The 23,824-nt window shown below is 37.3% G+C and overlaps 3 protein-coding genes and 1 long non-coding RNA gene across 11 annotated transcripts; 1 reads left to right on the top strand and 3 right to left on the bottom strand.

Annotated features, from left to right (window-relative positions):
* Positions 1 to 123: 123 nt before the first annotated feature.
* On the bottom strand, positions 124 to 2,287 carry LOC140759953 (aspartic proteinase NANA, chloroplast-like). The gene has a single exon (XM_073096676.1). The coding sequence runs from the start codon at positions 2,138 to 2,140 to the stop codon at positions 851 to 853; it is 1,290 nt and encodes a 429-aa protein (XP_072952777.1). The 5' UTR covers positions 2,141 to 2,287; the 3' UTR covers positions 124 to 850.
* A 663-nt stretch (positions 2,288 to 2,950) lies between these two features.
* On the bottom strand, positions 2,951 to 3,628 carry LOC140760455 (putative pentatricopeptide repeat-containing protein At5g52630). Its single transcript, XM_073097392.1, has one exon. The coding sequence runs from the start codon at positions 3,626 to 3,628 to the stop codon at positions 2,951 to 2,953; it is 678 nt and encodes a 225-aa protein (XP_072953493.1).
* Positions 3,629 to 8,351: 4,723 nt separating this feature from the next.
* LOC140759956 (MADS-box transcription factor 27-like) lies at positions 8,352 to 15,377 on the top strand. Of its 4 annotated transcripts, none has more exons than XM_073096678.1 (9): positions 8,352 to 8,492; positions 8,616 to 8,856; positions 10,376 to 10,454; positions 14,145 to 14,206; positions 14,386 to 14,485; positions 14,576 to 14,617; positions 14,696 to 14,779; positions 14,906 to 15,060; positions 15,142 to 15,377. In XM_073096678.1, the coding sequence occupies exons 2-9, from the start codon at positions 8,675 to 8,677 to the stop codon at positions 15,146 to 15,148; spliced, it is 711 nt and encodes a 236-aa protein (XP_072952779.1). In that variant the 5' UTR covers positions 8,352 to 8,492; positions 8,616 to 8,674; the 3' UTR covers positions 15,149 to 15,377. The 4 variants fall into 4 exon arrangements, with proteins under 4 accessions (XP_072952779.1, XP_072952783.1, XP_072952781.1 ...); XM_073096680.1 differs by having other exon boundaries at positions 8,396 to 8,453; XM_073096679.1 differs by lacking the exon at positions 8,352 to 8,492 and having other exon boundaries at positions 8,499 to 8,856.
* Positions 13,167 to 23,736, bottom strand: LOC140759957 (uncharacterized). 5 transcript variants are annotated; one of them, XR_012104297.1, is made up of 6 exons: positions 23,320 to 23,736; positions 19,509 to 19,566; positions 18,233 to 18,394; positions 17,988 to 18,122; positions 17,462 to 17,517; positions 13,167 to 14,225 (listed from the first exon to the last, which is right to left on the bottom strand). It is a non-coding gene; the product is annotated as an uncharacterized lncRNA (long non-coding RNA). The 5 variants fall into 5 exon arrangements; XR_012104298.1 differs by lacking the exon at positions 17,462 to 17,517; XR_012104299.1 differs by lacking the exons at positions 17,462 to 17,517; positions 17,988 to 18,122.
* Between the last annotated feature and the right edge of the window lie 88 nt (positions 23,737 to 23,824).

Raw genomic sequence — 23,824 nt, 5'->3', positions numbered from 1 at the left:
GGAGATAGTAATATAGCGCTGGGTGTACCGCGCTGATTGGTTCTCTTGGTTTGACTTCATTAATAAAATGACAAAACTAGCCCTGCACTCAAGGGTGGAGCGTAGTCAAAACGTTGCTTTTGAATTTTTCTCTGGTCGTTCACGTGAGAACGGGACTCACGAACCTCCTACTTGCGTCCGAACCCGACCCGTTTTGGTTCAAGCGATGGTGCATGCTGTTCCAATGTCACCATCGATCAATTTGATTCCAATAACTACTGCAAGTGCTAAGTGTGAACTAAGACTTAAAAAGAACTATATATACATAATATATTATGAATTATCCCCTTAAATATCATAGGAAGTCTTTAATACTTCTTCATGTGGCTATTACACTATTTCTGTCATGTTAAGAAATTAAAGGCAGGTAGGAATCTTAGCATTGACAATAAATTGATCGAGATATTAATCTCACAAGTCACAACCTACCCTTTCATCCATACTCCAAATATTTATAAAGAAAAGAATACAAAAGGTATCCAGACAAGCACACCTCACAGAAAGAATACAAAAGATTGTGCATCAATCGTCCATTTCCTATCCCGAACGGCCGAACCTATGGGCCACGCTGGTTCTCTCTCCCTCTTCTTGAGAGTTATAATTTTTCTCTCCCGTCCCCCAAGATCAAGCTTTGGAATCCAATGCTAAAAGACAATAGAATGTCTATTCAACAAAAGTAGGCAGAACGATGAATTTCTACGAAACCCCCTCGACATCACCGATTTTATAAAAGAATCCTCAGATTTTGACGGGAAAAAGAAATAATATAGTAATACGCCCGGTTCAGGTCGAGCCTTGTTGACTAGATCTGTCATTCGGCGCAGCCGGTCCAGGCGAAACCGAGCCGGCCGGCAACCCGGTCGAACTCGATCGCAAACCCTTGCTGCATTAGGTTTCCTATGACCCCGAACCCCGGCCCATCCGCCGCCACTGGCTGCAACGCGAGGCATTTCACCCCCTCCGCCGCCTCGATGAAGTAGTTCAGCGGCGGGGGGGCGAACTCCGCGCCGCCGCGCAGCCGGAAGGCTAGACTCGGGATACGCGCCGCCGCGGATGCGTTGAGGCAGAGGTCGAAGCCCGCGGGCCCCGGGAGTTGAGCTGCCCGGGGCAGACGCTTTGCCAATGCGCGCACGACACACCGGTAGGCGGCAGCGGGGAGGAAGGAGAGGGTGGTGCCGGAGTCGACGACGACGCCACCGGCTCCGGTGGCGCGATCGAGCGCCCAAACCGCCGGATCGATCGGAAGAACCTTGCCGTTGAGGGAGGCACTGACGACTCCGACGTAGTAGTAGGTCGGCGAGAGCGGGTTGGAGAGCAGCGGGGTATAGCGTAGAGCCGCGGTGGAGTTGCGCCTTCCGATGACGAGGAAGCTGGTGAGGGGGGGAGAGAGGGCGTAATCCCCGAGGCAATAGGAGAAGGAGTTCCCGAACCTTAATGCGGCGAAAGAAGGGAACGAGATGGGCCCGCGACCGAGCCCAAGAACGCCATGGATAGATCTATCGGCGGTGACATTAAATGCGCAGCCAAAGCGGAAAGAAGGGATCCGAATTGGTCGAGTGGAGGAGGTGAGTGTTAGGGTTTCGCGAGAGAAGAAGCCGGAGGAGGCGGATCCATCGGAGTAGGAGTAGAGGAAGCGGCACGGAGAGTGGAGACGGGAGCGAGGGCAGGAGAGTTTGCCTTTTCGGCGATGGGGGTGGGGGACGAGGCGGCAAGAAGAGTCGTAGCAGTGGAAAGGGGAGAAGGAGGAGGAGAGGCGAGGGAAGAACGCGGAGGAGGAGCGAGGACGGGAGGAAGGGGAGCAGCGAGACCAGACGAGGTCGCTGCCGGTGTCAGCGACGAGGCGGAGGAGTTGAGGAGGGGTGCCGAGGTGGAGGGAGGCGACGTAGTGGCCAGCGCCGGAGGAGGCGGCGGAGACGATGGGAGCGGTGAGGGAGGAGGAGGAGAGGCGGAGGGAGTCGTGGATGAGGGCTTCGGTAGCGGAAATGAAAGGGGTGTTGGCGGTTAGGGGCAGTTTAAAGTAGGGCTGGGAGTGGGAGGAAACAGAGGAGGAGAGGAAGAGGAGGAGGAGGAGGAAGAAGAAGAAGAAGAAGAGAGTAACCATCGGTAGCAGAGTGAGAGTGAGAGTGAGAGTGAGAGTGAGTGAGTGTGAGAACTGAGGATGTGAGTGTGCGAGGTTAGTAGTAGTGACTAGTGAGTGAGTATTCCTGTTTCGTCGTGTTGCATATTTAACTTTAATTTTTGAACTTTTTTTTTGGGTCCCTTAAAGGTATGTTTTCTTCGTTTTCACGTGAGTGGAGCATATGCATGCGTGGAGCTGAAATAACGTAGGTGAGTGTGGTGGTCAGTCTGGACACCACGTGGAAGCCGCGTGGACCCCACGACACATTAATATTGCAGGCCGTGTTAACCGGGTAGATTTGGCTTCCCTGAGTCGTTTATGCGCTGGAAATGGCCCGAATGCCCGAATGGGGACTGACAGCATACGTACCTTAAATGGTGCAAATACATATCGATATTAATAAGTAATCAGCAAGGCAAGGGATTAGTGATGATATCAACAGTAGCATACATATACTAAAGTAACAATAGATAAGCTTTCCGGAGCTATTTCTACTTCATTCAATCTCCAAAACAAGCATTAGTCATTGTTGATATCTTGCACATCTCAAATTAAAGCTTCATATCATCTAACATGAGGTGAATCTCCAAACTCCTAAGATGAATCTTGTCTCCTGCAACAAATGCATGAACGTTACTGTCCACTTCAATCCAACCAGAGCCAGCGGGCTTCGTTGCTTTATGCTCCTCTACCATTTTCCTCATTGTTGTGAAATTCTTCCATCTCCCCATGCTTACATACATATTAGACAGTAAGAAATAATAACTGCCATGTTTATGTCTCGGTTCAGCTTCAATCAACTTCCCCGCCACTTCCTCTACAATCTATCAGAGTGCTCCAAACCCCAAATCCAGGTTCCATAGGTAGATTTGTGACAAGTTCCTTTGCTTCATAAGAAGTCCGGCACGGCCGCGAAGATCCACCAAGCATCGTAGTGCTGGATCCCTGACCTATGCCCCATCTTCTCACTAGGTTAAAGTAGCGCAAGCCTTCGTTCACTAGACCTCCAAGGCTGCAAGCATTTAACATGCCAATGAAGGTTGCATAATTAGGCTGGACACCCAATCTTGTCATTTCTGCAAACAATCTAAGGGACGCCTCTGCGTGGCTGTGAGCCGCGAATCCTCCTATCATCGAAGTCCAGTGACCCACATTTTTATCACGAATGGTTAAGAAAACCTGGTAAGCAGCACCAATGCTCCCACATCTCGGGTACAAACCGATCAGCGGCACACCAGGAGCACCAGAAAGCGAGAAGCCACGGGCAATTGCGTACCCATGAGCTCTTCTCCCCAAGCAAAGAAGGCTCGGATCAGAAATAGCAGAGACGATACTGACCAACGTGGCTACGTAAGGCACCAGACCCAAAATCATCATCTCAAGAAAGAGCTTAAGAGCCTCGTGAGGCATGTCGCCCCTCACATGCCCTTCGATCATAGAATTCCAAGAGATAGTGTTTCTCTCAGGCATTTCAACAAACAAACAGCAGACAGTTTCCGTATCACCAGTCAATCAAAAATGTTCCAAGACACAACATTTCTCTCGAGCATTCTATGAAACAATTTCCTGTAAGCATCGATCCGACCACAACTATCATAAGTGTGCATGAGAGAAGTCGTCACATAAGCACCATCGTTAGAGAGGTGAGAGAAGTGGGTACTGAGCGCACGCTTTGAGAACGAGGGAACGTGTACTTATCTGGAAGACCACCGCAGTTCAACAGCATATCGTGGAATAAGAGGAGAGCTGAGTCGGGGAGATGAGAGTCGATTATGGGATCGGATGAGGGCATTGCAATGGAAAGATCGATGAATGAGAAGGAGGTTTTCCATCGGAAAGAGGAGGGAGAGAAGCCTGGGTGGAGGTGGAGGTGGAGGTGAGAGAAGGGGAGTGAAATTGCATGTCTTTCGTGGCACTGCAACGAGAGTGGTAAGGCAGAGGCTGGAGGAGGAACGAAGTATGGAGAGGAGACATGGTGCCAAAACTTAGAGTATTAATATCAAGGTAACTTTATTTTTTACACCCTCAACTATGGCTCATTTTTGCATGAGACCTTGTACTAAAGGCCGGCCCAAGCGGCGTTTAGTACAAGACAACAAAGGAGGTTCATTTCAAAGGCCCAAATCTTGTGCTTTCCAGCAAGGCCTTATGTTATTTGACATTTTTGCGAATTGCCTTCTAAATTTTGGTCATATTACCAGAAAAATCTTCTCATCTTGACATATTTGCGTATTAACTCTCCTTTAGTTTTATTTTTCACAAAACCCCTCCCCTTTGTTTATAAGATATAGTCCAATTATAGTTCTACTATTTCTCTTATTAAAACATTACTCTCTTCATATTTTGCAGTAAGACCTTTTTTGAGTAAACAAGTGATGATTCAACATCTACTCAATAATCCGAGTCAACTGGTTATAAACAAATATAATTGGTGATATAAGTATCTATGTTGTTTATTCTTTCAAATTTCTTTTACAAAGCGAGAGCCGTACCTAACACGTCAGTCAGCCGGCAACCAAGGCAAGAATTCCTGCATTCGAAGAGGAGTTCATTTTTCTAAGACATCTCACAAACCAAACCAAGCACACCATCAAATTTTGGGTCACAACCCACAGACCTCTCTCTCTCTCTTTCTCTCTCTCTCCATTACGAGGCTTAACCTTTCTTCATGGCCCTTGTACATCCATAATTGGCGATGATTGACATGTGTAAAAGCACAGATAGATTCTTCTACTTTTTTGTTTGGCTAGTTTAGTCGAGTTGAGCAAGTAGACAACCCACCTGGTACTGCTTCCACAAGAGAAAATCTGATGATGGATGCACTGCAACCAAACTTTGATTCTTTTCTACTGGCCACTATGTTTCACATAGTTCCGTACTGGGAGATGAGCTTCTTATATTACAAGCTTGCAGAGGAATCTCTCCATTGGTCGGATGGAGGTATCAGATTAATTACATCTTTTTATGCACATATATCACGTGCATGTCGGTTAATTACTTGGGTTTGAGATGCATGCCTCATTTTAAAGTTATTATAAATAAGATAATAAAAGATTTACCAATTTATCAAATCCAAAAGGTTGGAGGATCTAAGGTCATATGATGGCAAATGTAATGCTTTAAAAATAGAGAGACAAATCATCAGCATAGTGTTACTATCATCATAGAATATTAGATTGGAGATTATTTTGAAACAAAACCTATGTCTAAGCTATGCTTAACTCATATGGTTCATCTTTTAAAGAGTCTTGCATGCTAATGAAAAGATAATCAAGTAATGATGTTCTTCGGAACTATTTAAATTATCAATTCATTTTTCGATCATCTCTTAATTTAAGGTAGCTCAAGATAACTCTACAACTCTGTATTAAAAGCTATGAAGAGATTAATTATTGGTGGAACAATTAATATTTTTTACTAATATTCTTTGCTAAAATTAGTGATTCTTCATTGCCCATTATACATTCGAAATTCCTAATGCATTTGAATTTCATTAGGTGTGTGTATATATATGTGTGTATGATGGCATGGCGCATACTGTGCATATGATTAAGACTCTCCACCGAACGTGATTATTATATTAAGCATCAAAATATTATGGGTTAGTTGAAAAGAAAAAGAAAACTATCAGTGTGCCTATTATGAGAGTTGGTAAGCTGATAGCTCTATTAGCCCCCAAATCACGCTGTTTAATGTTTCCGCGTGAAGTTCTTTGAGAAGTATATGACGACGGAATGACATTTGAATTATTTAAACTACTTATGACCCGCTAAATCTATCATAAACATATTATTTTTTCACTCATGAAAACAAAATTATTTACGAAAGAGAAAATAATGGCAAAAAGTTCCATGCCCTCTTAAATTGCTTATCCAGATCCATTAAGCGCTGTAATTATTATTTTAGCCTGTTTCTTTCATTTTTTAATTCATGCTCGGTACCAATTTCAACTTAATCCCCAAGTCATTAAGTACATTAATTATAGTTAGAGGTTTAGAGAGATAGATAGAGAAGAGAGAAAACAACGTGGGATCAATTAGGACAAGATTAAGTAGCAAACGAATATAAATAGATAGATTTGGATTTAAAAGTAAATAAATGAATTGAACTATACGTTATGCAAATCTATTCAAATTAAAATAACTTTCAAATCAGATTTAATTATATGATATTTTTAAATTAAATTTAGAAGCATATATCTAACAACTTGATCAAATAAGATATTCTATATTCATAAATGAGCAAGTAGAATAATAAATTTTAAAAAGGAAGAGACAGAAAAATATTAGGATATAGATGTGTAGATGTTGATAAGAATCATATTTATTTTATTATCAATAAGAGAGGGAGAAATATAGATGAGGAGATTACTATCGATTGAAAAGATTAATATTATGAAATCTCAATTGTACCCTTAGTTCTGTCAATGATTTTTTTTAAACCAATTTGAATAAAGAGAATGGAATTAAAGCTCTAAAATAATACTAAAATTTATTTGCAAAGGCAATCGCTAGCATGCGCAATTAACTTTTATAATTATAGTGAATGCTAAGTTATCTAATATTGTAGACAAATTCATCATGACTATTCGACACAGAATTAAGAACTATAAATTGTCACATAGGTGGCAAAGTTGTACAAGTTCCCACGAGCTGAACTGTAGAGTAATATCTGCCTTTGATTTTGTTGCATATACTGATATCTCACTATCAAATTTTTATTTTAGAAACTGAGGAGAGTATTAACTTTGTGAAGGTCATGAATTTGACTCAACTCTTACTAAGTTTATTGTCGTTAAATTATTTAGAAATTGGTTGTTTGGCAGTTTGGTTTAGCTTAGTTTAATGACTTACTAATGTGTTGACTTAAAAAATCAACTCAATAGTACGATGACTTAAAACAACGGTTCGATGACATTAAATTTAGAGCAATAACTCAATAATACAATAACTTAGAGTTTAGGTTAAACTACTTAGTATATTGCTAAAAACTTAGTAAGGTAAAGAGTGGTTTTGTATAAGGCCTAACATATATTTATTTTTTAAGCTTTTGAATGATTAAGAAAATCTATATACATCCTTCTCAGTGTACACATGTAAAGCACCGTATTCATGCCTTTTTCGGGTATGACCTAAAGAACTAGCAAAAGATCTTCACTTTAACATGCCTACAACTAAAAGTTGAGAGAATATGCGAATATAAGCAAGTGGAGAATATGGTACGAGGTGGGAGAAGAGACACATAGCAATAGTACAACATCTTAACGAATTGTTATATATATATATATATATATATATATATATATATATATATATCCATTATTCCATATACATAGAGTTGTTATTGTTCTCTTTGGAACGTTTTGTGAAGTAGTCTTGCAAAGTTATACATACCATCACCACACTCGTACTAACACGTAACTGCTCCTTGGATCACCTCCCAGTTCCCCGGAACAAACACCCGACTGTAACCGAGTTCACTCGCACCCTTGTCTTGTTATTTTGGACGGCAATAAGTAGTTGACATAGGTGACTATTAGTCAAGTCAAATGAGATTAAGAATCTTGGATTAAAGGCATGAGAATTATATAGCCCACTTGCTAAGTTGAACTCCAGATAGTGGTTCATAGCTCGATCTAAGAAAGTGGAGTCGCATGAAAGCATCTGGTCTAAATTAGGTAATTAATTCTACGATGAGACCAAAATGCACGTCCTAAAGTAATGGCATTCAATATGCTGCCTTACTTGGATACCATAACGAGAGAGGAAATTTTTTATATTAAAAAACTAAAATAAAATATAAAATAAATTAGCCACTACCTTTTATTTTAGCAGCACATTGTTTCCGTAGAGACGAGGAGGGCCACTGGCCACAAATGGAATCTTCCAACACCTCCTGGTAAGATGAGTCTATTAATCACGCTTTCGTATCACCACGTGTCGACGATCTACACGGCAGGCGGTTACCCAAGAAATGATTGCACCGGCAATGGAAACGAGACAGTATTGAAGAATTATCTTACAAATTCTCACATTTGCCCCTATATGCATTGTGAAATTACATTTTTCCACCAAAAATATTTTGATTTTATCTTTGCGTAGGGTTGTAATTTTCCCCCTGAATCCCGGAAGAGAGAGAGAGAGAGAGGTAAACATCTACCATTAAGGACAGGTCACTGGCCACTTTAAAAAAAAAAGAAGAATTCAAAAATAAAAAAGAAGAAAGAGTAAGTAAGGCTAGGGCGGGGCGGCTGGGTCTGAAATGGAAGCAATTAAAATCCCATTTGAGGCCATCGGTAAAGCTTAGCCTCCCTTCTCCTATCTCGGAATAGAAGGTTTCCTTTCCAGATCTCATCTCATCTCATATCCACCTCTCTTTTTGCCTTTCCACTTTCTCTAATCTTTTTGACGCTTATCTCATTCTTATTCCTTCTTGTCCTCCTTGTTGCTTGCTTTAGATCCAGCGTCCACATCGCTGAGATCTGGTGATATCAAGAAGTGAGAGAGGAGAGTAGAGATGGGGAGGGGGAAGATTGTGATCAGAAGGATCGACAACGCCACGAATAGGCAGGTGACCTTCTCGAAGCGGCGAAACGGGTTGCTCAAGAAGGCCAAAGAGCTCGCTATCCTTTGCGACGCTGAGGTCGGCCTCGTCGTCTTCTCCAGCACCGGTCGTCTCTACGATTTCGCCAGCACCAGGTTCTCGATCTCTCCGCATCGTGTAGTTTTCTTTCTTTTTTGATATTGGAAGATACTACAAATGGTGAGGATTTTCTTAGAGAGCGTTCTCGAGGTAGACGGAAATTTTAACAAGTAATTTGCGTGCATGGTTGTCAGATTAGGGTTTCTTGTTGGACGAGAGGACGGCATCTTTTCCACCGACTTCTTTTCTTCTTTCGTTTCGAAACCCTAAACCGATTAGAAGAAGTTAAAGAGCACTCCCCCTTTCTTGATCTCAAAAGTTCATTCCATCTCTCTCTTCTCCTTCGTGAGATTTAACTGGGCTCTCTTTTTGCTTTTTGTTCAGCTTTTTTTTATTATATAAAATTAGTTAGTACGGGTTCTGGGTTGAGGTCAGGTACTTCTTTCCTTTCATCGGTAAGCCGCATCGTGTGACCAAGAATATATCTCCAATTTGCTCTGATCACAAGTACTTTTGGTGAATATGTGATGACCCCCCCGAGTAATATGCGTTCATAAAGGAGAAATAGAACAACCGGATCTGCTTTCATCTTTCTCTACATCGATATCCTTGCTATTTTCCTTCTTTTTTTGATTTTTGGATCTGGCTGCCTTTCCTGTTGCAATCTTTTGATCTGAAAAGTTTATTCCTTGATTGCCGAGCCCTCATCGTGTGACCAGAGTTAATTTATCTCCAATTTGCTCCAATCACTGACATTTTTGGTGAATACGTGATCATATAGCTGACTAATAAATGCCCTCATTAAGAAGAACTACAATAACCCATGAGATTCGATTTTTCCCCTTGCAAATTAGCATATAGCATCATATATGTGCAAAATAATTATGAATGACCAGGATCAAGGATCGTTCACTATTGACATGGGATTTTTTTTTCTTCAAATGCAAGCTATTTAAATTATCTATATTGAAGTACATGGCATGCCTATGTTTTACATGTATATGTTTCGTCTTCATGACAATGTCTTCGGAATGTAATTGATAAGTCCGTCAACTCTTACGTTTGAAACTAATAATGGCTTATTTGAAATGTCTAGTCCATCAAAACAATTATTTCAGTGGAGTAGTCTATTCTTTTCATTATTATTATGATTTCTAAGTGACGCAATAAAGAGACAATGAGTTATATTGAGCCTTGAAAATGATGAAAATGCTTTTTCTCCTAGTGCAAGCATGCTAATTTAGTTTCTGTTGCATCATATTACACTTTAATAGGCTATAACTTAGCAAATCCACGGAAGCTAGAGTTTCTAAAAGAATAAGAAAACCCAATATTGGTGTCCATTGAGCTCCGTCACATGAGAAATCTTGATTCAAGCAGTCTTCGAGTTGATAGCACTTCTTTATATTGCCTGTGGAGGAAACATAATGAGAAGTGGGTTCCTACAAGTTTCTTAGGCTTACTATGTCTTATGTATTTTGTGGGAATAAATCATTTATCGCTGTTCTATGATTTGCGATATATTCAACTATCTTTTGGATTCCGAGTGTTGACTGATGTATATTTTGCTGCCAGCATGAAATCAGTTATTGAACGATACCAGAAGATGAAAGATGAGCAGCACCTAGTCATAAACGCGACTTCAGAGGTTAAGGTATGGCAAAAAACCTTTCGCACTGGTTATGACTATCGTTTGGATGTAGAGCATTCTATCTCTCATTCTAGTCTTTTACTTGGAACGATATTGGAAGATAATGTTAGCCTGACGATTTCGGGATTCTAACTTCCGTACCACATGACAAGTAGGTATTCTCTAATGATCATCCGTAAGAAATGCTGGACTAGTTTTATGTTAGATAGGTATAAAACATACATTTTGAGATATTTGAGAAAGGTGGTTTTATATTAACAGCTACTTTGGGTGAAAGTAAGAATTGCTTTCTGCATCCAGAAGGTTATGAGTTTTAAGTTTTGAAAATAGAGGGATGATTCTATACTAACCAATTAGTTATTAAAAATAATTTTAATCTATTGATAAATTAAAGGATATATAAGATATTTTACATATGTAATTAATTAATAAAAAAAAACTAGGATTTAAGTATTTTCTTATTGCTTATCCTTATAATCGTTTCATTAATAATATGAGTTTCAACTTCTACCAATTTATTATCAATGTTATTTTTTTATAAAAAAATAGATAGTTATGAGAGAGAAATAAAATATGACTAATTTTTTCATATAATTTAGAAAAGTAATCGATACTTCAGATTCATATGATCGGTACTTCTGATTAATTTTATTTAGTATCATTTAATCTCAACTGTTTGATTAGGAAAGAAAAATTAATAGTTATTATTAAATTATTGACTTCAAAATATTCTCCTTGTAGAGAGTAAGGTTGTACATCTCTTCTTGTTGTGCACTAGATTTTTTTTTTCTTGTAATTCAAGAGGTCGTAAGTAAGTTATAGATAGGATTAGGAGATCAATTTTCTCATGTAATTAAGTCGATCTTTCTATTAAAATGGATCACAATAGGCTAATTTGGGCACTCTTGGCGCAATTCTCCTCAAAAACAATTTCAAATTGATCCCTTTGTTTGAGAAGGTGCGACCAAACCAATCTTTTTTAGATATCAGGTGAACACACATGCGGTCAAGGTTTAGTAACTTTATTATTTAAAAAATGAATAAAATGTATATTCATTGTAAAAATATGCGAAAGGCCACACTAATAAGTCCTTATAAGCATAGCAGTACTCGTAGCTGGATTATCCGGCCACGCCTGTACACATTATTAGATGATAAACTTGATTGGTGAACTGACAGCCAGTTCGATATATATCCTAGTACGACTCCTAGTCGAGTCATGGTCAAATGAAGTCGACGTCTAAGGCACAGATCAGAGAGTTTTTGACCAACTAGTCCTCTCCAAAATTTATCTAAAATATATCATAATTCAAACTTAAATACAGGATTGCGTTTTACTTTTAGATAAACTCAATATCTTATTTTTAAGTAAAATACTAAATTTATCAGTATTTTACTTTTAGACCAAAAAAAAATATATTAAAGTTTAGTGTCTTAATTTTTTAGAAAACATAGTATTGTATAGCATTTTTATCAGCAAAAAAATTGGATAAGAAATTTTTACTTAACACCCTTAGTTAACTAAACCTAACTATTTTTAATTAGAAGTATATCAACCAAGAAATATTTTATTAAAATATTGAAATTAACCTTTAAAATACTTAAATAACCTTTAGATATTATAAGTTAGGGTGATTAGATTTAAGAAGAATCTTTTGATTTGGTGAGTAATATGGCTTAAATTCCCTTAAAACATTATAAGCCAGGAGGTATAAAAGGATGCAAGCGTCCTTTGCATCAGTGGCATTAAACAAAAATGGAGCCGCTACCATCCTCTTGTTGACTTGGATATTACGAATGTTTCTCCTATTTCGAGCAAAGTGGTGCCACAGCTTGTTTACTGCATAAATGGTGGGAAAAAACAATATTGTGATGGCATTTCCAGTTTCTCAGCTTAAAAAGAGCAACAAAGGAAATTGTTGCATTCATAATAAGGTATAGGAAAGAGAAGTGGAATGTAGCAAGGGGATATGGAGCTTGAAGATAATTTGAGAGGAGAAAAACTCCTACGAAGCTCAAGGAGAGGGTTATGAGACACTATCCTGGGCAATGGGTGTTCAAATAAGTTCTATACTAGTTTAGCTATGCTTATTTTTTTTTTTTTTAATTTTCATAAGAGAACTTACACCGATTTAGATTATTATAATATTTAGTTGTAAATCTGCATATATTACACTTAATGTGACATGAAGAGTAAATAGATATTATGATGAATGACCAAGTTCCCCTTAACAACGGACAAATGAGAAAAAATGAGGAAAGAGGAAAGAGAGAGAAAATAATTAAAATAATAATTGATTGGAGTAATATTTTATCAAGACTAAAATAATAATTAGGTAAGTATAAAAATATTAGACACTATGGGAGATGAGAGAACTAAGTATCAATAAATTATATGGAGATAAGCTGTTGTTTGATTAATATACTGATATAGAAAAGGCTCATCCTATTACACATGTGAACAAAGTAAACATAGAATATAAAATAAAAATAAATTTTAAAAATAAAAAATATATTTAGTAATTAAAATTATTAATCTGTTATTTATATCTAAATTTATTATTTTCTATATGAAAGTAATATAATAATAAGAGCTCGAAGTATACCACAGTATTACTACTCAGCCTTCCAAGAAGAAATGCTATAGACCAAAAATGAGATATAGGGCCCACGAGATAATTAGGTGGTGTCTTGCATTAAATATGTATAAATTACTTTTGCACCAAATTGAGTTTCCATTAACAATGTAAACAAATTTACAAACACCTCAACCTGCTAATAAGTTATATACATTTGACGGTAACATATCAGATACATGATGCGCAATGTATTTACATGTACATTGGAAAAAGGTTGGCTTCGAGGTTGGAACTGCAAATACTATGACGATATGTTTCTAGCTTTGAAAACATGTGATCGACAATCTACCTTTGAAAACATCTACCCGGAACATCTCCAATCGACCAGCTATATAGGGCGGTGGATTGATCGTCTTTCCTGCAAAAACATGTTGCTCCAAAACAAAGAAAACACTGTACAAATTTTGGCTCAAGATTTTAACAAAAAAAATTTGCACCCCAGTGGCCATTCTGGGTGCATCATAGAGATTCACAAAAGCTCATAAATTTACATGAGACCCCTACAGAGCTTTAAGAAAGAATTGATTTTAATGGGAAACTATGTGGGGTTTCACTATCAGTTTTTTCGACATTAAAAGAACATGAAAGAACATGTATAGTTTACTTCTTTATTACATTCTTGATTTATACTTTATACCTCTGCGCAGGCACGCACATACCATATGCATTTTTCACAACAGTGGTTAAATACCTTGATAAGTTCTTTACTTGACACATGTTTCTAAACATTTATAAATATTGGTTTGGTTTTGTTCCATCATTCAGTTCGTAGACCAACGATAACTATGCTGGCGGAGTACCAGCACGTGGCATGAGGGGTGCCGCACGGCACCCCTCTTAGCTGTAATCCGCTCGCGGCCGACTTTGCAGTCGCCGTCGACTGTTGTGCTAGAGAGCTTCGTCACAGTTTTTTCTCAAGTATCACACTTTTGATTGTATTTCAAATCTTAGATGCTTTTCTGAGTTGATTTCTATATTATATACTTTTATCATGTAAACTTAGTAATAGAAAGCATATCCAGTATATCTGAACTTTGCGGATGTTACTCACTAGTTCTGGCAAAGGGAGGCAGCAAGCTTGAGGCAGCAACTGCATAACTTGCAAGAAAGTCACCGGTATGATATTCATTCAACCCTACAAGAAACTCAAATAAGCAATTCTCCTGAAAACTATTCAAATTGGTGGCACTAAAAAAATGCATAAAAGATAGCATAGATACATTAAAAACATATATTAGAAAGAGCTTTGTATGCACTCATAGCAGGGAACAAAAACTTCTTCAAAATGGTTGCAGGCAGTTGATGGGAGAAGAGCTTTCAGGTTTAAATGTGAAAGATCTAGAAAAATTAGAGAACCAACTAGAGATGAGCCTACGTGCTGTTCGAACTAAAAAGGTCCTACTTGGTTTTGAGCATTTCAAATGCTTCCCTGTTGCTCATTTCTTTATTTGAAGGTTCTCATGCAATTAAAATTTTATTTTACAGGACCAACTTTTGATCAATGAAATTCAAGAACTGAATCAGAAGGTCAGCAACAAACATTAACATCTCTTCTAGCTCAAGGTCAGTATCATATTTGCCTAACTTTCATTGGCTTCATTGCAGGCAAAGCTTATCCACCAAGATAACATGGAGCTCCACAAGAAGGCAAACCTCATTCGTCAAGAAAACATGGAATTGTATAAGAAGGTATTGGAGTTTCGTGACAAGACAAATTTCATAGATACATAGAAAACTTCGCCAACTAACCAACCCATACTAAGATGTAGAAATGGGTAATCCACCAGAAACTGAGCAACTAATTTTGCGCCGCAGGTGTATGACACAAGAGGGTCAAATGTTGTTAATAGAAGTTCTATCATTCCATACAGTTTTTCTAGAACTGAGGATGCAAATGTCCGTATTCATCTCGAAATAAGTCAGCCAGGGCAACAAAAAGATGGGCTGCAATCTGGAGCTCCAAAACTATGGTAACATTTATTTTCAACTTCAAATGTATGAATCTAAAATTACATAATCGATCATGAAATAACCCATTCAGTATCGAGCAGGCTTTAACTGCATTAAGAAAATGGTCAAGATTTGGCATTGGCACGAAGATACTATTCCAAGAGATTCAATAAAATTCTACAAGAAGATATATTTGTTGTATAAGTAAAAGAAGATTCATCACTTAAATCTTTCATGTACTGTTTGATGACCTAAAGATCAAATTGTTGTATAAAGGTATGAATACGATGTGCAATGTGTATTAAAAGGCAGCCACGGGTTGCGAGCTATCACCTCATCGACTATCGCCTAGGCAGAAGGCAGGCGCCAAGATAGTCTAGTATTTTTAATATATAAAAAATGAAATAGTTATATATGATATAGAAAATATACTAATGTATCATTTATAAAAAATTTATAGTGCAATTCACAAATATGTGTACATATTTTATTAACAACTTAATAATTAACTACCACGATCTAAAATAATGTTGAAATGCATTAATAGCTTATTGATAGCAGTCTAAGATCTAAAATAATATTGATAGCAGTCTAGCCACTCTCTTGGACAAAGCACATGACCTATTTACCACCAGAAAGAAAAGGAAAGAGTTGGTGGTTTCCAACGTCAAATAAAAAGAAAAGAAGAAGAGAAAGAAGAAAAGGAGGAGCTGAGGCAATCCACTGACTTCAATAAAATCCCCAATCAGCTTCAACCTCTCCTCAAACCGCTCATTTTCACGAGCTGGGGATGGGTGAGGGAGTGAGGGAATGGAGTGAGGTGAGAAGGGCTTGAAGTGGTCGTGAGGGAGAAGAAGAGATTTGGGATTTTTTTTTTCATTTTAATTTACTTATTAGCTGACCGAACCAGGGACTCCTTAGCAATAGACCTGCTCCAAACGCTCAAGTGGCCCATAGGCCCGCCAGGCGACATGTCGGCCCAAAAAGCACCATGGTGGCCCTCCCACCTTGTGCTGATTGCATTGCCAGATGGCGGGGCATTACCGACTTCCCACCTTGTGTTGACTGCTATTGTGAAAAGGGTTTTCAAGGAACCAAAAAGTAATTCTTCACTAAAACAGAATTTTAAAAAAGTGGAAGATTTTCTTCGAATGGAACCAAACAGAGCATGACATGTATTAGAAAGCAGGAGAAACATATAGCTGAGGAAGCCAGTGAGTGGGCGAACGATTTTAATTAACATCAACGGGGCAAAATAGAAGGTTCTCTGGAACAAATGAAATTAGCTAATAGCATACAGACAAAGCACGAATATTATGAAAGCTAAAGGGTGCTCTGTTTTCATGCCAATGTAAGGGTTACTTTATGGTGATTGCAGCAAGAAAGAAGGCTATCGCAGGAACTGTAGAAGGAAAATGAAATGCTAGCTAAAGTCAATGCTCAAAAAAGTCTAATAGCACCAAACATAAGAGCATCACACAAATAAAGAAATTAAATGCATTGGAGTTTGTCGTTCCAACTCTTAGTATAAAATGACGATATCATGGTCTACTAGGGTACTTGCATAGTATTTGCATTAAGTTAAGAAAAGCAGCTATCTAATTAGTGAAACTTCAATCCAGTATATTGTGTAAAGCAGTTCTTCCAACTGACTTTTGGGAAAAAGGAAGAAGAGCATAGGGACAGATATCCACCACAGAACTTTGAAGTGAAAAATCTATAATCTACGTATAGTTTCTAATGCAAAGCAAGTATTAGGAGGGATTACAAACTGCAATAACCATCCACATTTTCAGTTGCTAGATGTGGAAATTATAGTGGATTAAATAGAAAACTCTTAAATTTTAACACCATCTCTGCCTAAAATAAATCACATTGACAAAGAATGATTAGTAATTTAGTAAATAGTTTGGCATTGCCACTTTATCCTAGAGGTGATCCATTGGCATGTGTTGATCTTTTCAGATGATCCACTGACATGGATCCTTCAGACAGCAATCATTGATTAAAATATAAAATTCCAAAATATAAAATAATATTTTGCTCGTACTGTTGGTTTTTTTTACAAAGGTTTGCATGAACCCACGGTATGTACAAGAGGACTACATATAGTTCCCAAGTAGCTCATTTGTAAGAGGAGATTCATACATAAAGGCGTCAAAACTATGAAGCAAGAAGGCAGATATGTGAAAAGAACATGACAAAATAGGAAGAATCTTGGCAATAGCATTTATCATAAGTTATCTATACATTTGCATTTCACACACAGAGACACATACAAAAACATGGATGTTTTACTGCTGGGAGATATTGATTTTTTAAAGCTTATTAATATGTCTGGAGTAATAAAACCAAGATAATATAAGCATTGCAATTAGAGTGTTCATATACCATATATTGCATTAAGTTAATACAGAGTACCTTTGTAGTGCATGATGATCCGTTCGTCTATATCATAGGTGATCTTTTTGCATATCCTAAATAAGTAAATAATAAAAAGTAAAAAAAAAATGCAAACAAAAAAAAGCAAAAATTATGCAGAACCAGCATCAAAAGCACCTCAAGAATAAAAAAAGGTCAACCAAGGTAAAACAATACACAACAGGATGCATCTCCACCATAATGGATAATGGATCATATGTACTGTCTACAGAAATATCTTTCAACCAATAAATGGAAGAACTAAGAAGTTAAAATTGCTCCTACCATGGTTAACTTCTCTCTCCCATCATCATTTTTTGTTGCAACAGAAATTAAAACCAGTGAAAAAAAATCTTATGCAGCAAAGAAGAAAACAACAGTAAGAGACAGAAAAAGGAATATAAAGTGAGAAGAAAACAGCAGACACCTAATTATTCAGCCATGACTCTAATAACAATCCTCTCCCACCATCTTTTTCAAACAAAAAACAAACAGAAAATTCATGCAATTAGTCTCATTCTACCACCTGTTTCTCCTCCCTGCAGTTTGGATGAGAGGGAAAAGAGATGATGCAGATCAGAAGCAGCACCATCCACGTTTCTTCAAAACCATCAATTCCGCCTCTTTACCACTCCCATTCTCACCTTCTATATTTCCTCCACTTTGTAATTTGTAAACCAACATTAATACAGCATGTCGGCTATATTCCATGGTTCTTGCACATATCTCATTAACACAAAATAAATGTATCCAGATAGGCCTTCATAATACCTTGAGATTACGAAGGGAAGCATCGTATGTATGCACACCCAATCTCCCAAATCAGCCAATCCATCTCCAACCTACATCTATCTCCAAGGCATTCCAACTTCCAACTGGTCTTTCTTTCAATAGGACAATCAACAAATTGAACATGATCACCGGATTCCTATTCTATATTCAACATAAGGGTAGAAATCAGGAACCGGGATGCTACCCAAAATAGCAAAATATTATAATCCACAGAAAAAAGGACAATGCAGTACAAAATCTGTTAGTGAAACCCTTCATGGACCCACCAAAGAGGAGTAAAGCGAGAGCAAGAGGTACACATACCATATTGCCACTTCAGGAAAGCTTCTTTCCCTTGCACCAGTGACAATACAGTGGACGACAGCAAGAGGTTAAACAACAATCAAAATATGCACCATTGATGATGTTGTGAGATATATTACTATCAATTAGTTAAAACATAAAGCCTATTGCACCCAGAAGAAAGTTCAACTGTACAAAAGAGCATTAGCACTCAAGAGCACAAGGTATGGCCTATGAAAATAAAATCATATGATGTATTATCCTATCTCTGGACAGGTTATTTTCCTGGCCAAAATACACAGCCAAAAGGTGCATGTGGTAATCTTCCAGTGGCACTAACTCCCTAATCTATATAATAGAATGAGGAATCAAAATGTAATCAATTTCAAATAACACTACAAAGGATGAGCTGAAAAAAATATGACCTTCTATCATGACAATCACAAATATTTTAACAGAACCAGATGTCCTCCTGAGTTCATATCCATCAGCATATTATCTAAGCCAATCATTGACCATCAGAAAGAAAAATATGATGCTCAACCTTTTTAATTCAAGGTGCAAATTGTTTTTAAAAGATAAAAGTGAGTGAGTCCATTCCCAGATAGAACCGCTTGGAAAGAGGAAAAGGATACATGCAACCCTCAACAAAAATAAAGGAGATAATCAACTTCTTACAAAGAGAAACCTTCATAAATGTGATCTATGCAGTATGCACCATCTTAATTTTCACAAAAATGCAAAGAAATAAAATTGGAGTTTAGGCATATAAACGAACTGCTAAATAAAACATTACTGGAAATAGGAAAAAGAATGAAGCAAAACATGGATGAATATAAAGTTAGTTAATCGATCATTACACTTTCATTAAAGTAGGCTCCAATCTTGTAAGCATGAGACAACTTAATTTAAGTAATTGCTGTTATCTTTTAATTACATTTGATAAATTTAGCATCATAGAAAATTTACTTACGAATTTCTTGCAAGATATGCAATCACTGCCTCGAGCTTGCTGCCACCACATGCAAAAACTAGTAAAACAATCCGATGTTCAGTTCATGGGAAATATAAGTTCAACAGCTGAAGTTATCATAATAGAAAGGTAGATAAATATTTGGCCATTTCTGTTGCCCAGTAAGATATCGCAAATAAATGCACCTCAAAATATCGAACAAGTGTATAACAAATAATTATAATGGACAAAACCCAAATAAAGAGCGTTGTAACTCAAAAGGGTGAAATCGCTCCTGATCACAAGTTAAAAGTTTGTATTGTCTCAAATTATTTATTCTGTTAATGTTTAAAGCCACGTGACCATACCTACTTGAAAATAGCTCAATCAATTCCTATCAAAGAAACTTGGGCGATTATCAATAACTGGACACAACTTGATTTTGTACCATATCACTAAGGCAAGGCATATCAACATCCAAGATCATAAGCAGGAATTATATAATTGCCAAGCAAACAAAAACTTGACTCTCAGTCGCTTCTCAAGATAAGGAAAGAGACGGCAAACTGGTTGCCAAAAGACCCATAGCAGCCTTTCTCCCTAGGAAGATGGGAAATGTCATTATGCATATCCTCATAAAAATCTATAGTGTAGTGAAACATCCACTACTGTAGAAATGTACTTGCCATTGACCTTCAATGTGCAAGACACATTAGTGTACACGTTAGTGGAGGCAAAGAGATAGAGCAAGTCTAGTGATGTATCTAAGACTTATCTGGACTAGGACCTGAATAGAACTGTAGCACTGAGCATCATCAGCCCTGATGACAACCAATCATAGCACAAGCACAGTCTATTGCGAAATAAGCTGAGTTTAAACTTGAGCTTGACTGCTTCCCTCCAGAAAAGCAAGCCTAAGCAACACAATTTTTCAAGCCAAATTGAAAAATCAATGTTCTGGCCAAGAGAAATCAAAGCTGCCTCTTACTTTTGAAATTTGAAGCAGTCCCCCTGATATCAAAATGTTTTTAATACAAGTAACTAAGTTTTGATTAATTTCAACCTAATAGTATGTTTCCTGCAACAAGTTAACAAGAAGAAGAAGATAACAAGAGATCCTAATGGCCCAACTTTTATCCAGCAAATTCTATGTTGGGATGTCTTTTCCTTTAAAAAGATCATCCTATCTTCTCTAATTATTTCTAACCATCTCCTTTTGATTTATTCTCCCTTTTGGGCACCTTACTTGGTGCTATTCACAACTTATCATCAATGTCCCTTTTCTTATCCACTAACTCATATTGACATTCTTACTATCTATAGTTACTTTTCAAATATGTTGTTTCCTAACTGCACAATTGTACACAGTACTTATTCTCAAATTAGACCATAACAGAATCCCCTATGCTTATGCTTCATTCCCTTTTACATGAGATATAGGATTTCCAATAAGGACAGAGAAAATAGTTTCAATAAGAATAGCAGAGCAAAAGAATGAGGAGAAGGAAACAAATAGAAATGAGAAGTGTTACTCGTCACATAACGATAACCATAGTATTCACATATTGAAAATCTTGGAAATCCCTTCATGAACAGACTATGATGGCAGTCTAATTGCTGCTGAGTGGCCTAATTGACTCGATTTGTCCTTATCTCGTCTCTTGATGGTAACTTAAACATTATCCAACATCAACAAGATGACAATAAAACAGAAATACCTCCCAACTCCCAAGCCAGACACTAAAGGTTGTTATTTCTGGCACGTCAGAATTGTGAAATCAAGTACTCATTTTTGTAACTATTTCCATAGAAATGTATATGAGGAATTAAAGCGATAAGCAAGAAAGTCTACTAAACTCCTAAAAGTAGAGCATATGCTCAATTCTATTAGCTAAGGTTATTGGTTCCTACATCACTAATCGAGCTAATTCTTTGCTGCTCTTCTCCAAATGTTGGGACTTAGAAACCAGAGTTATCATTCACTAGGGACAGTACATTAACAACATCGGATGATTTACAACAAATTATTTTCCATTTTTAATTTTGTTCAAAGAGTTAAGAGATAAACATGCAACCATTATGAGAGAGAATATTGAATATTTGAAGCTAAATGAAAACAAAAAATTCTGTCATGAATTTGGTTCTTAAAGTTAAGGTCATAAAAAATCTATACGAACAGTTGGTTATGTTAAAGTAAGTCATTTTGTTACCATCATTCATATATCATTCATATATATATATTTCTCTATTTCCATTCTACATTTATGTGATGGTGGTAATCACTAATAAGTCTATAATAATTGTATTGCTTATTACATCTGTTCTGATGACAAATAAAATATACATGAGGACACCATTTCATGTGGTTTCCTTAGTATAAATTACAATAGTTTTTTTAGACATTCTCTGCATAGCCTGACATAAAAGAATGTTCAAAAGTAAAAGATGAAGTTATAGCACTTATGACATCTACTTAAGTACAGTTTTATGGTCAAGGTATGAACAATAAACCAGTCAAACAAGAGAAAGTATCCTATAACAACCTATCCAACTCAAATAACACCTCATGACGTAAATCTATGAAGAAGACTTTATTCCATAATATTCATAAAAGAGGATGGCAAAAATTGCCAGACTATAAGTCTTAAAGGCTTAAAAAGATCGAGATTAAACATGAAAATGAAGTACATAAGCAATGTAAGAACTAGGAACCCGTGATGTGATTGACAAATATATTAAATAAATAAGATTTCGTAGTTAAATGGTACCCATATCTAGCAAAATATATATTGTAGATCGATGTAATATGTACCACAATATGCTAAAACTTCAACAACATAGACCTCATATTATATTGGAATGAGTTAATCTTATAATCTTTCAAATTTTTATAACATAAACAACTCCAAATCCCCATAAAATAAGTTCCCTAACTTAGTATACCTCTAACAAATGAGAGAAGAAAGAACCAGATATGAACTTAAAATTACTTTTATCCAAAAAGACATTATCCAACAATAGATAATCTGCAGCCCCAAACATATTTTAGAGCAACGTAGATGATGTGCATAGTATTAAACTTCTGATATTACGGATGCAATAGCAAAGATAATTGAATACTACAAACATACAAACTAATAAGCTTTATTTTATGAACTAGCATCATCACAACATCTCCCCATGTACCAGACAAGTATTGAACTAAAAGCTGAAGATATCAGCCCCTAGGAATACAACCTTAATGATGAGGCATGATACAAGATTATTTGAACTGTGCCCATATAAAGTACATTCGAAAGTAGCTTCAGCAAAATTTTGGCATGAAAAAAAAAAACAGTAAGAATTCCAGAAGGCATGAAAACAACCATATCTAGTAGAAAAGAAAACTTTCACCATTCCAAAGTACATGGTTCAACTTTAATAAGAATTATTCCTGATCCCGATCTAAAGAAATGCGCACAAAATAATAAGGATCGGATTTCTTCGGAGACAGGCCAAATCTAACCAAAAGTGAGATGTGAAAAGTATCCAGTAAGAACTTTCTGCATTTCTGCTAAAGCTCGCATAAAAGATCTATAGGCTGGGAAGAGAACTTTTGGAACATGCAATCAATTTTTTCTTCCAATCCCTTCTCATTCTTTGAGCGGAAAAAAGCAACATTCTACGGAGTATATTCCAAAAGGAAAGAATTTTTCACAAGATTAAATTAAAGAATGCGAGAGATCCAGCTACAGGAAAAGGATAGCAAGTTGCCAAACCAAAACCAAAACACAAACAGATCAAACACCTAAGAAACTGAATTTTCTTGGCAAATTGCAGAAACGTTTCTTACCTAAGATTCCCTTCTTGACGGCTATCTCCTCTCGTTCTCGAGTCCTAAAGGTTAATGCCCTAGAAGAGGATCAAACCATGAAATCGCCAGAGAGAGAAGGACGCGAGAGATCGCGTAGAAGAAGAAGCTTGAGTTAAAGAAGATGAAGGAGACAATAAGAGAGATCGGGCATCGATCTAAGAGCCAAGGGAGAAAGGAATTCTACAAGGGATTCAAGATCGAAGAGGAGGAGGAAGGCGAGAGTGATGAAGGAGCCATGGAGACGCGAAAATATCTCGGATCGAAGGGTTCCCGAGGAATAAAAAACGATGGAGAGCGGTCGATCTCCATCCACGTCGCCATCGCATTTTTAAATTAGGTAGGGTTCTGCGACTCTGCGAGCGAGGTCGGACAGGAGAGGTAAGGGGCGAACAACGAAATTGGCGAATCCCATTATAATAACCAGAACGATATACCATTACTCCGGAATAGAGTAACTTATCCGGTGCGGTCACAGGCTATTCGC

Source organism: Typha angustifolia, chromosome 5 (genome assembly GCF_048772165.1).
Source record: "Typha angustifolia cultivar Huaian chromosome 5, ASM4877216v1, whole genome shotgun sequence".
Lineage (NCBI taxonomy): Eukaryota > Viridiplantae > Streptophyta > Magnoliopsida > Poales > Typhaceae > Typha > Typha angustifolia.
The sequence above is the reverse complement of the archived record's forward strand: the minus strand, read 5'-3'. Positions and strand labels throughout refer to the sequence as shown.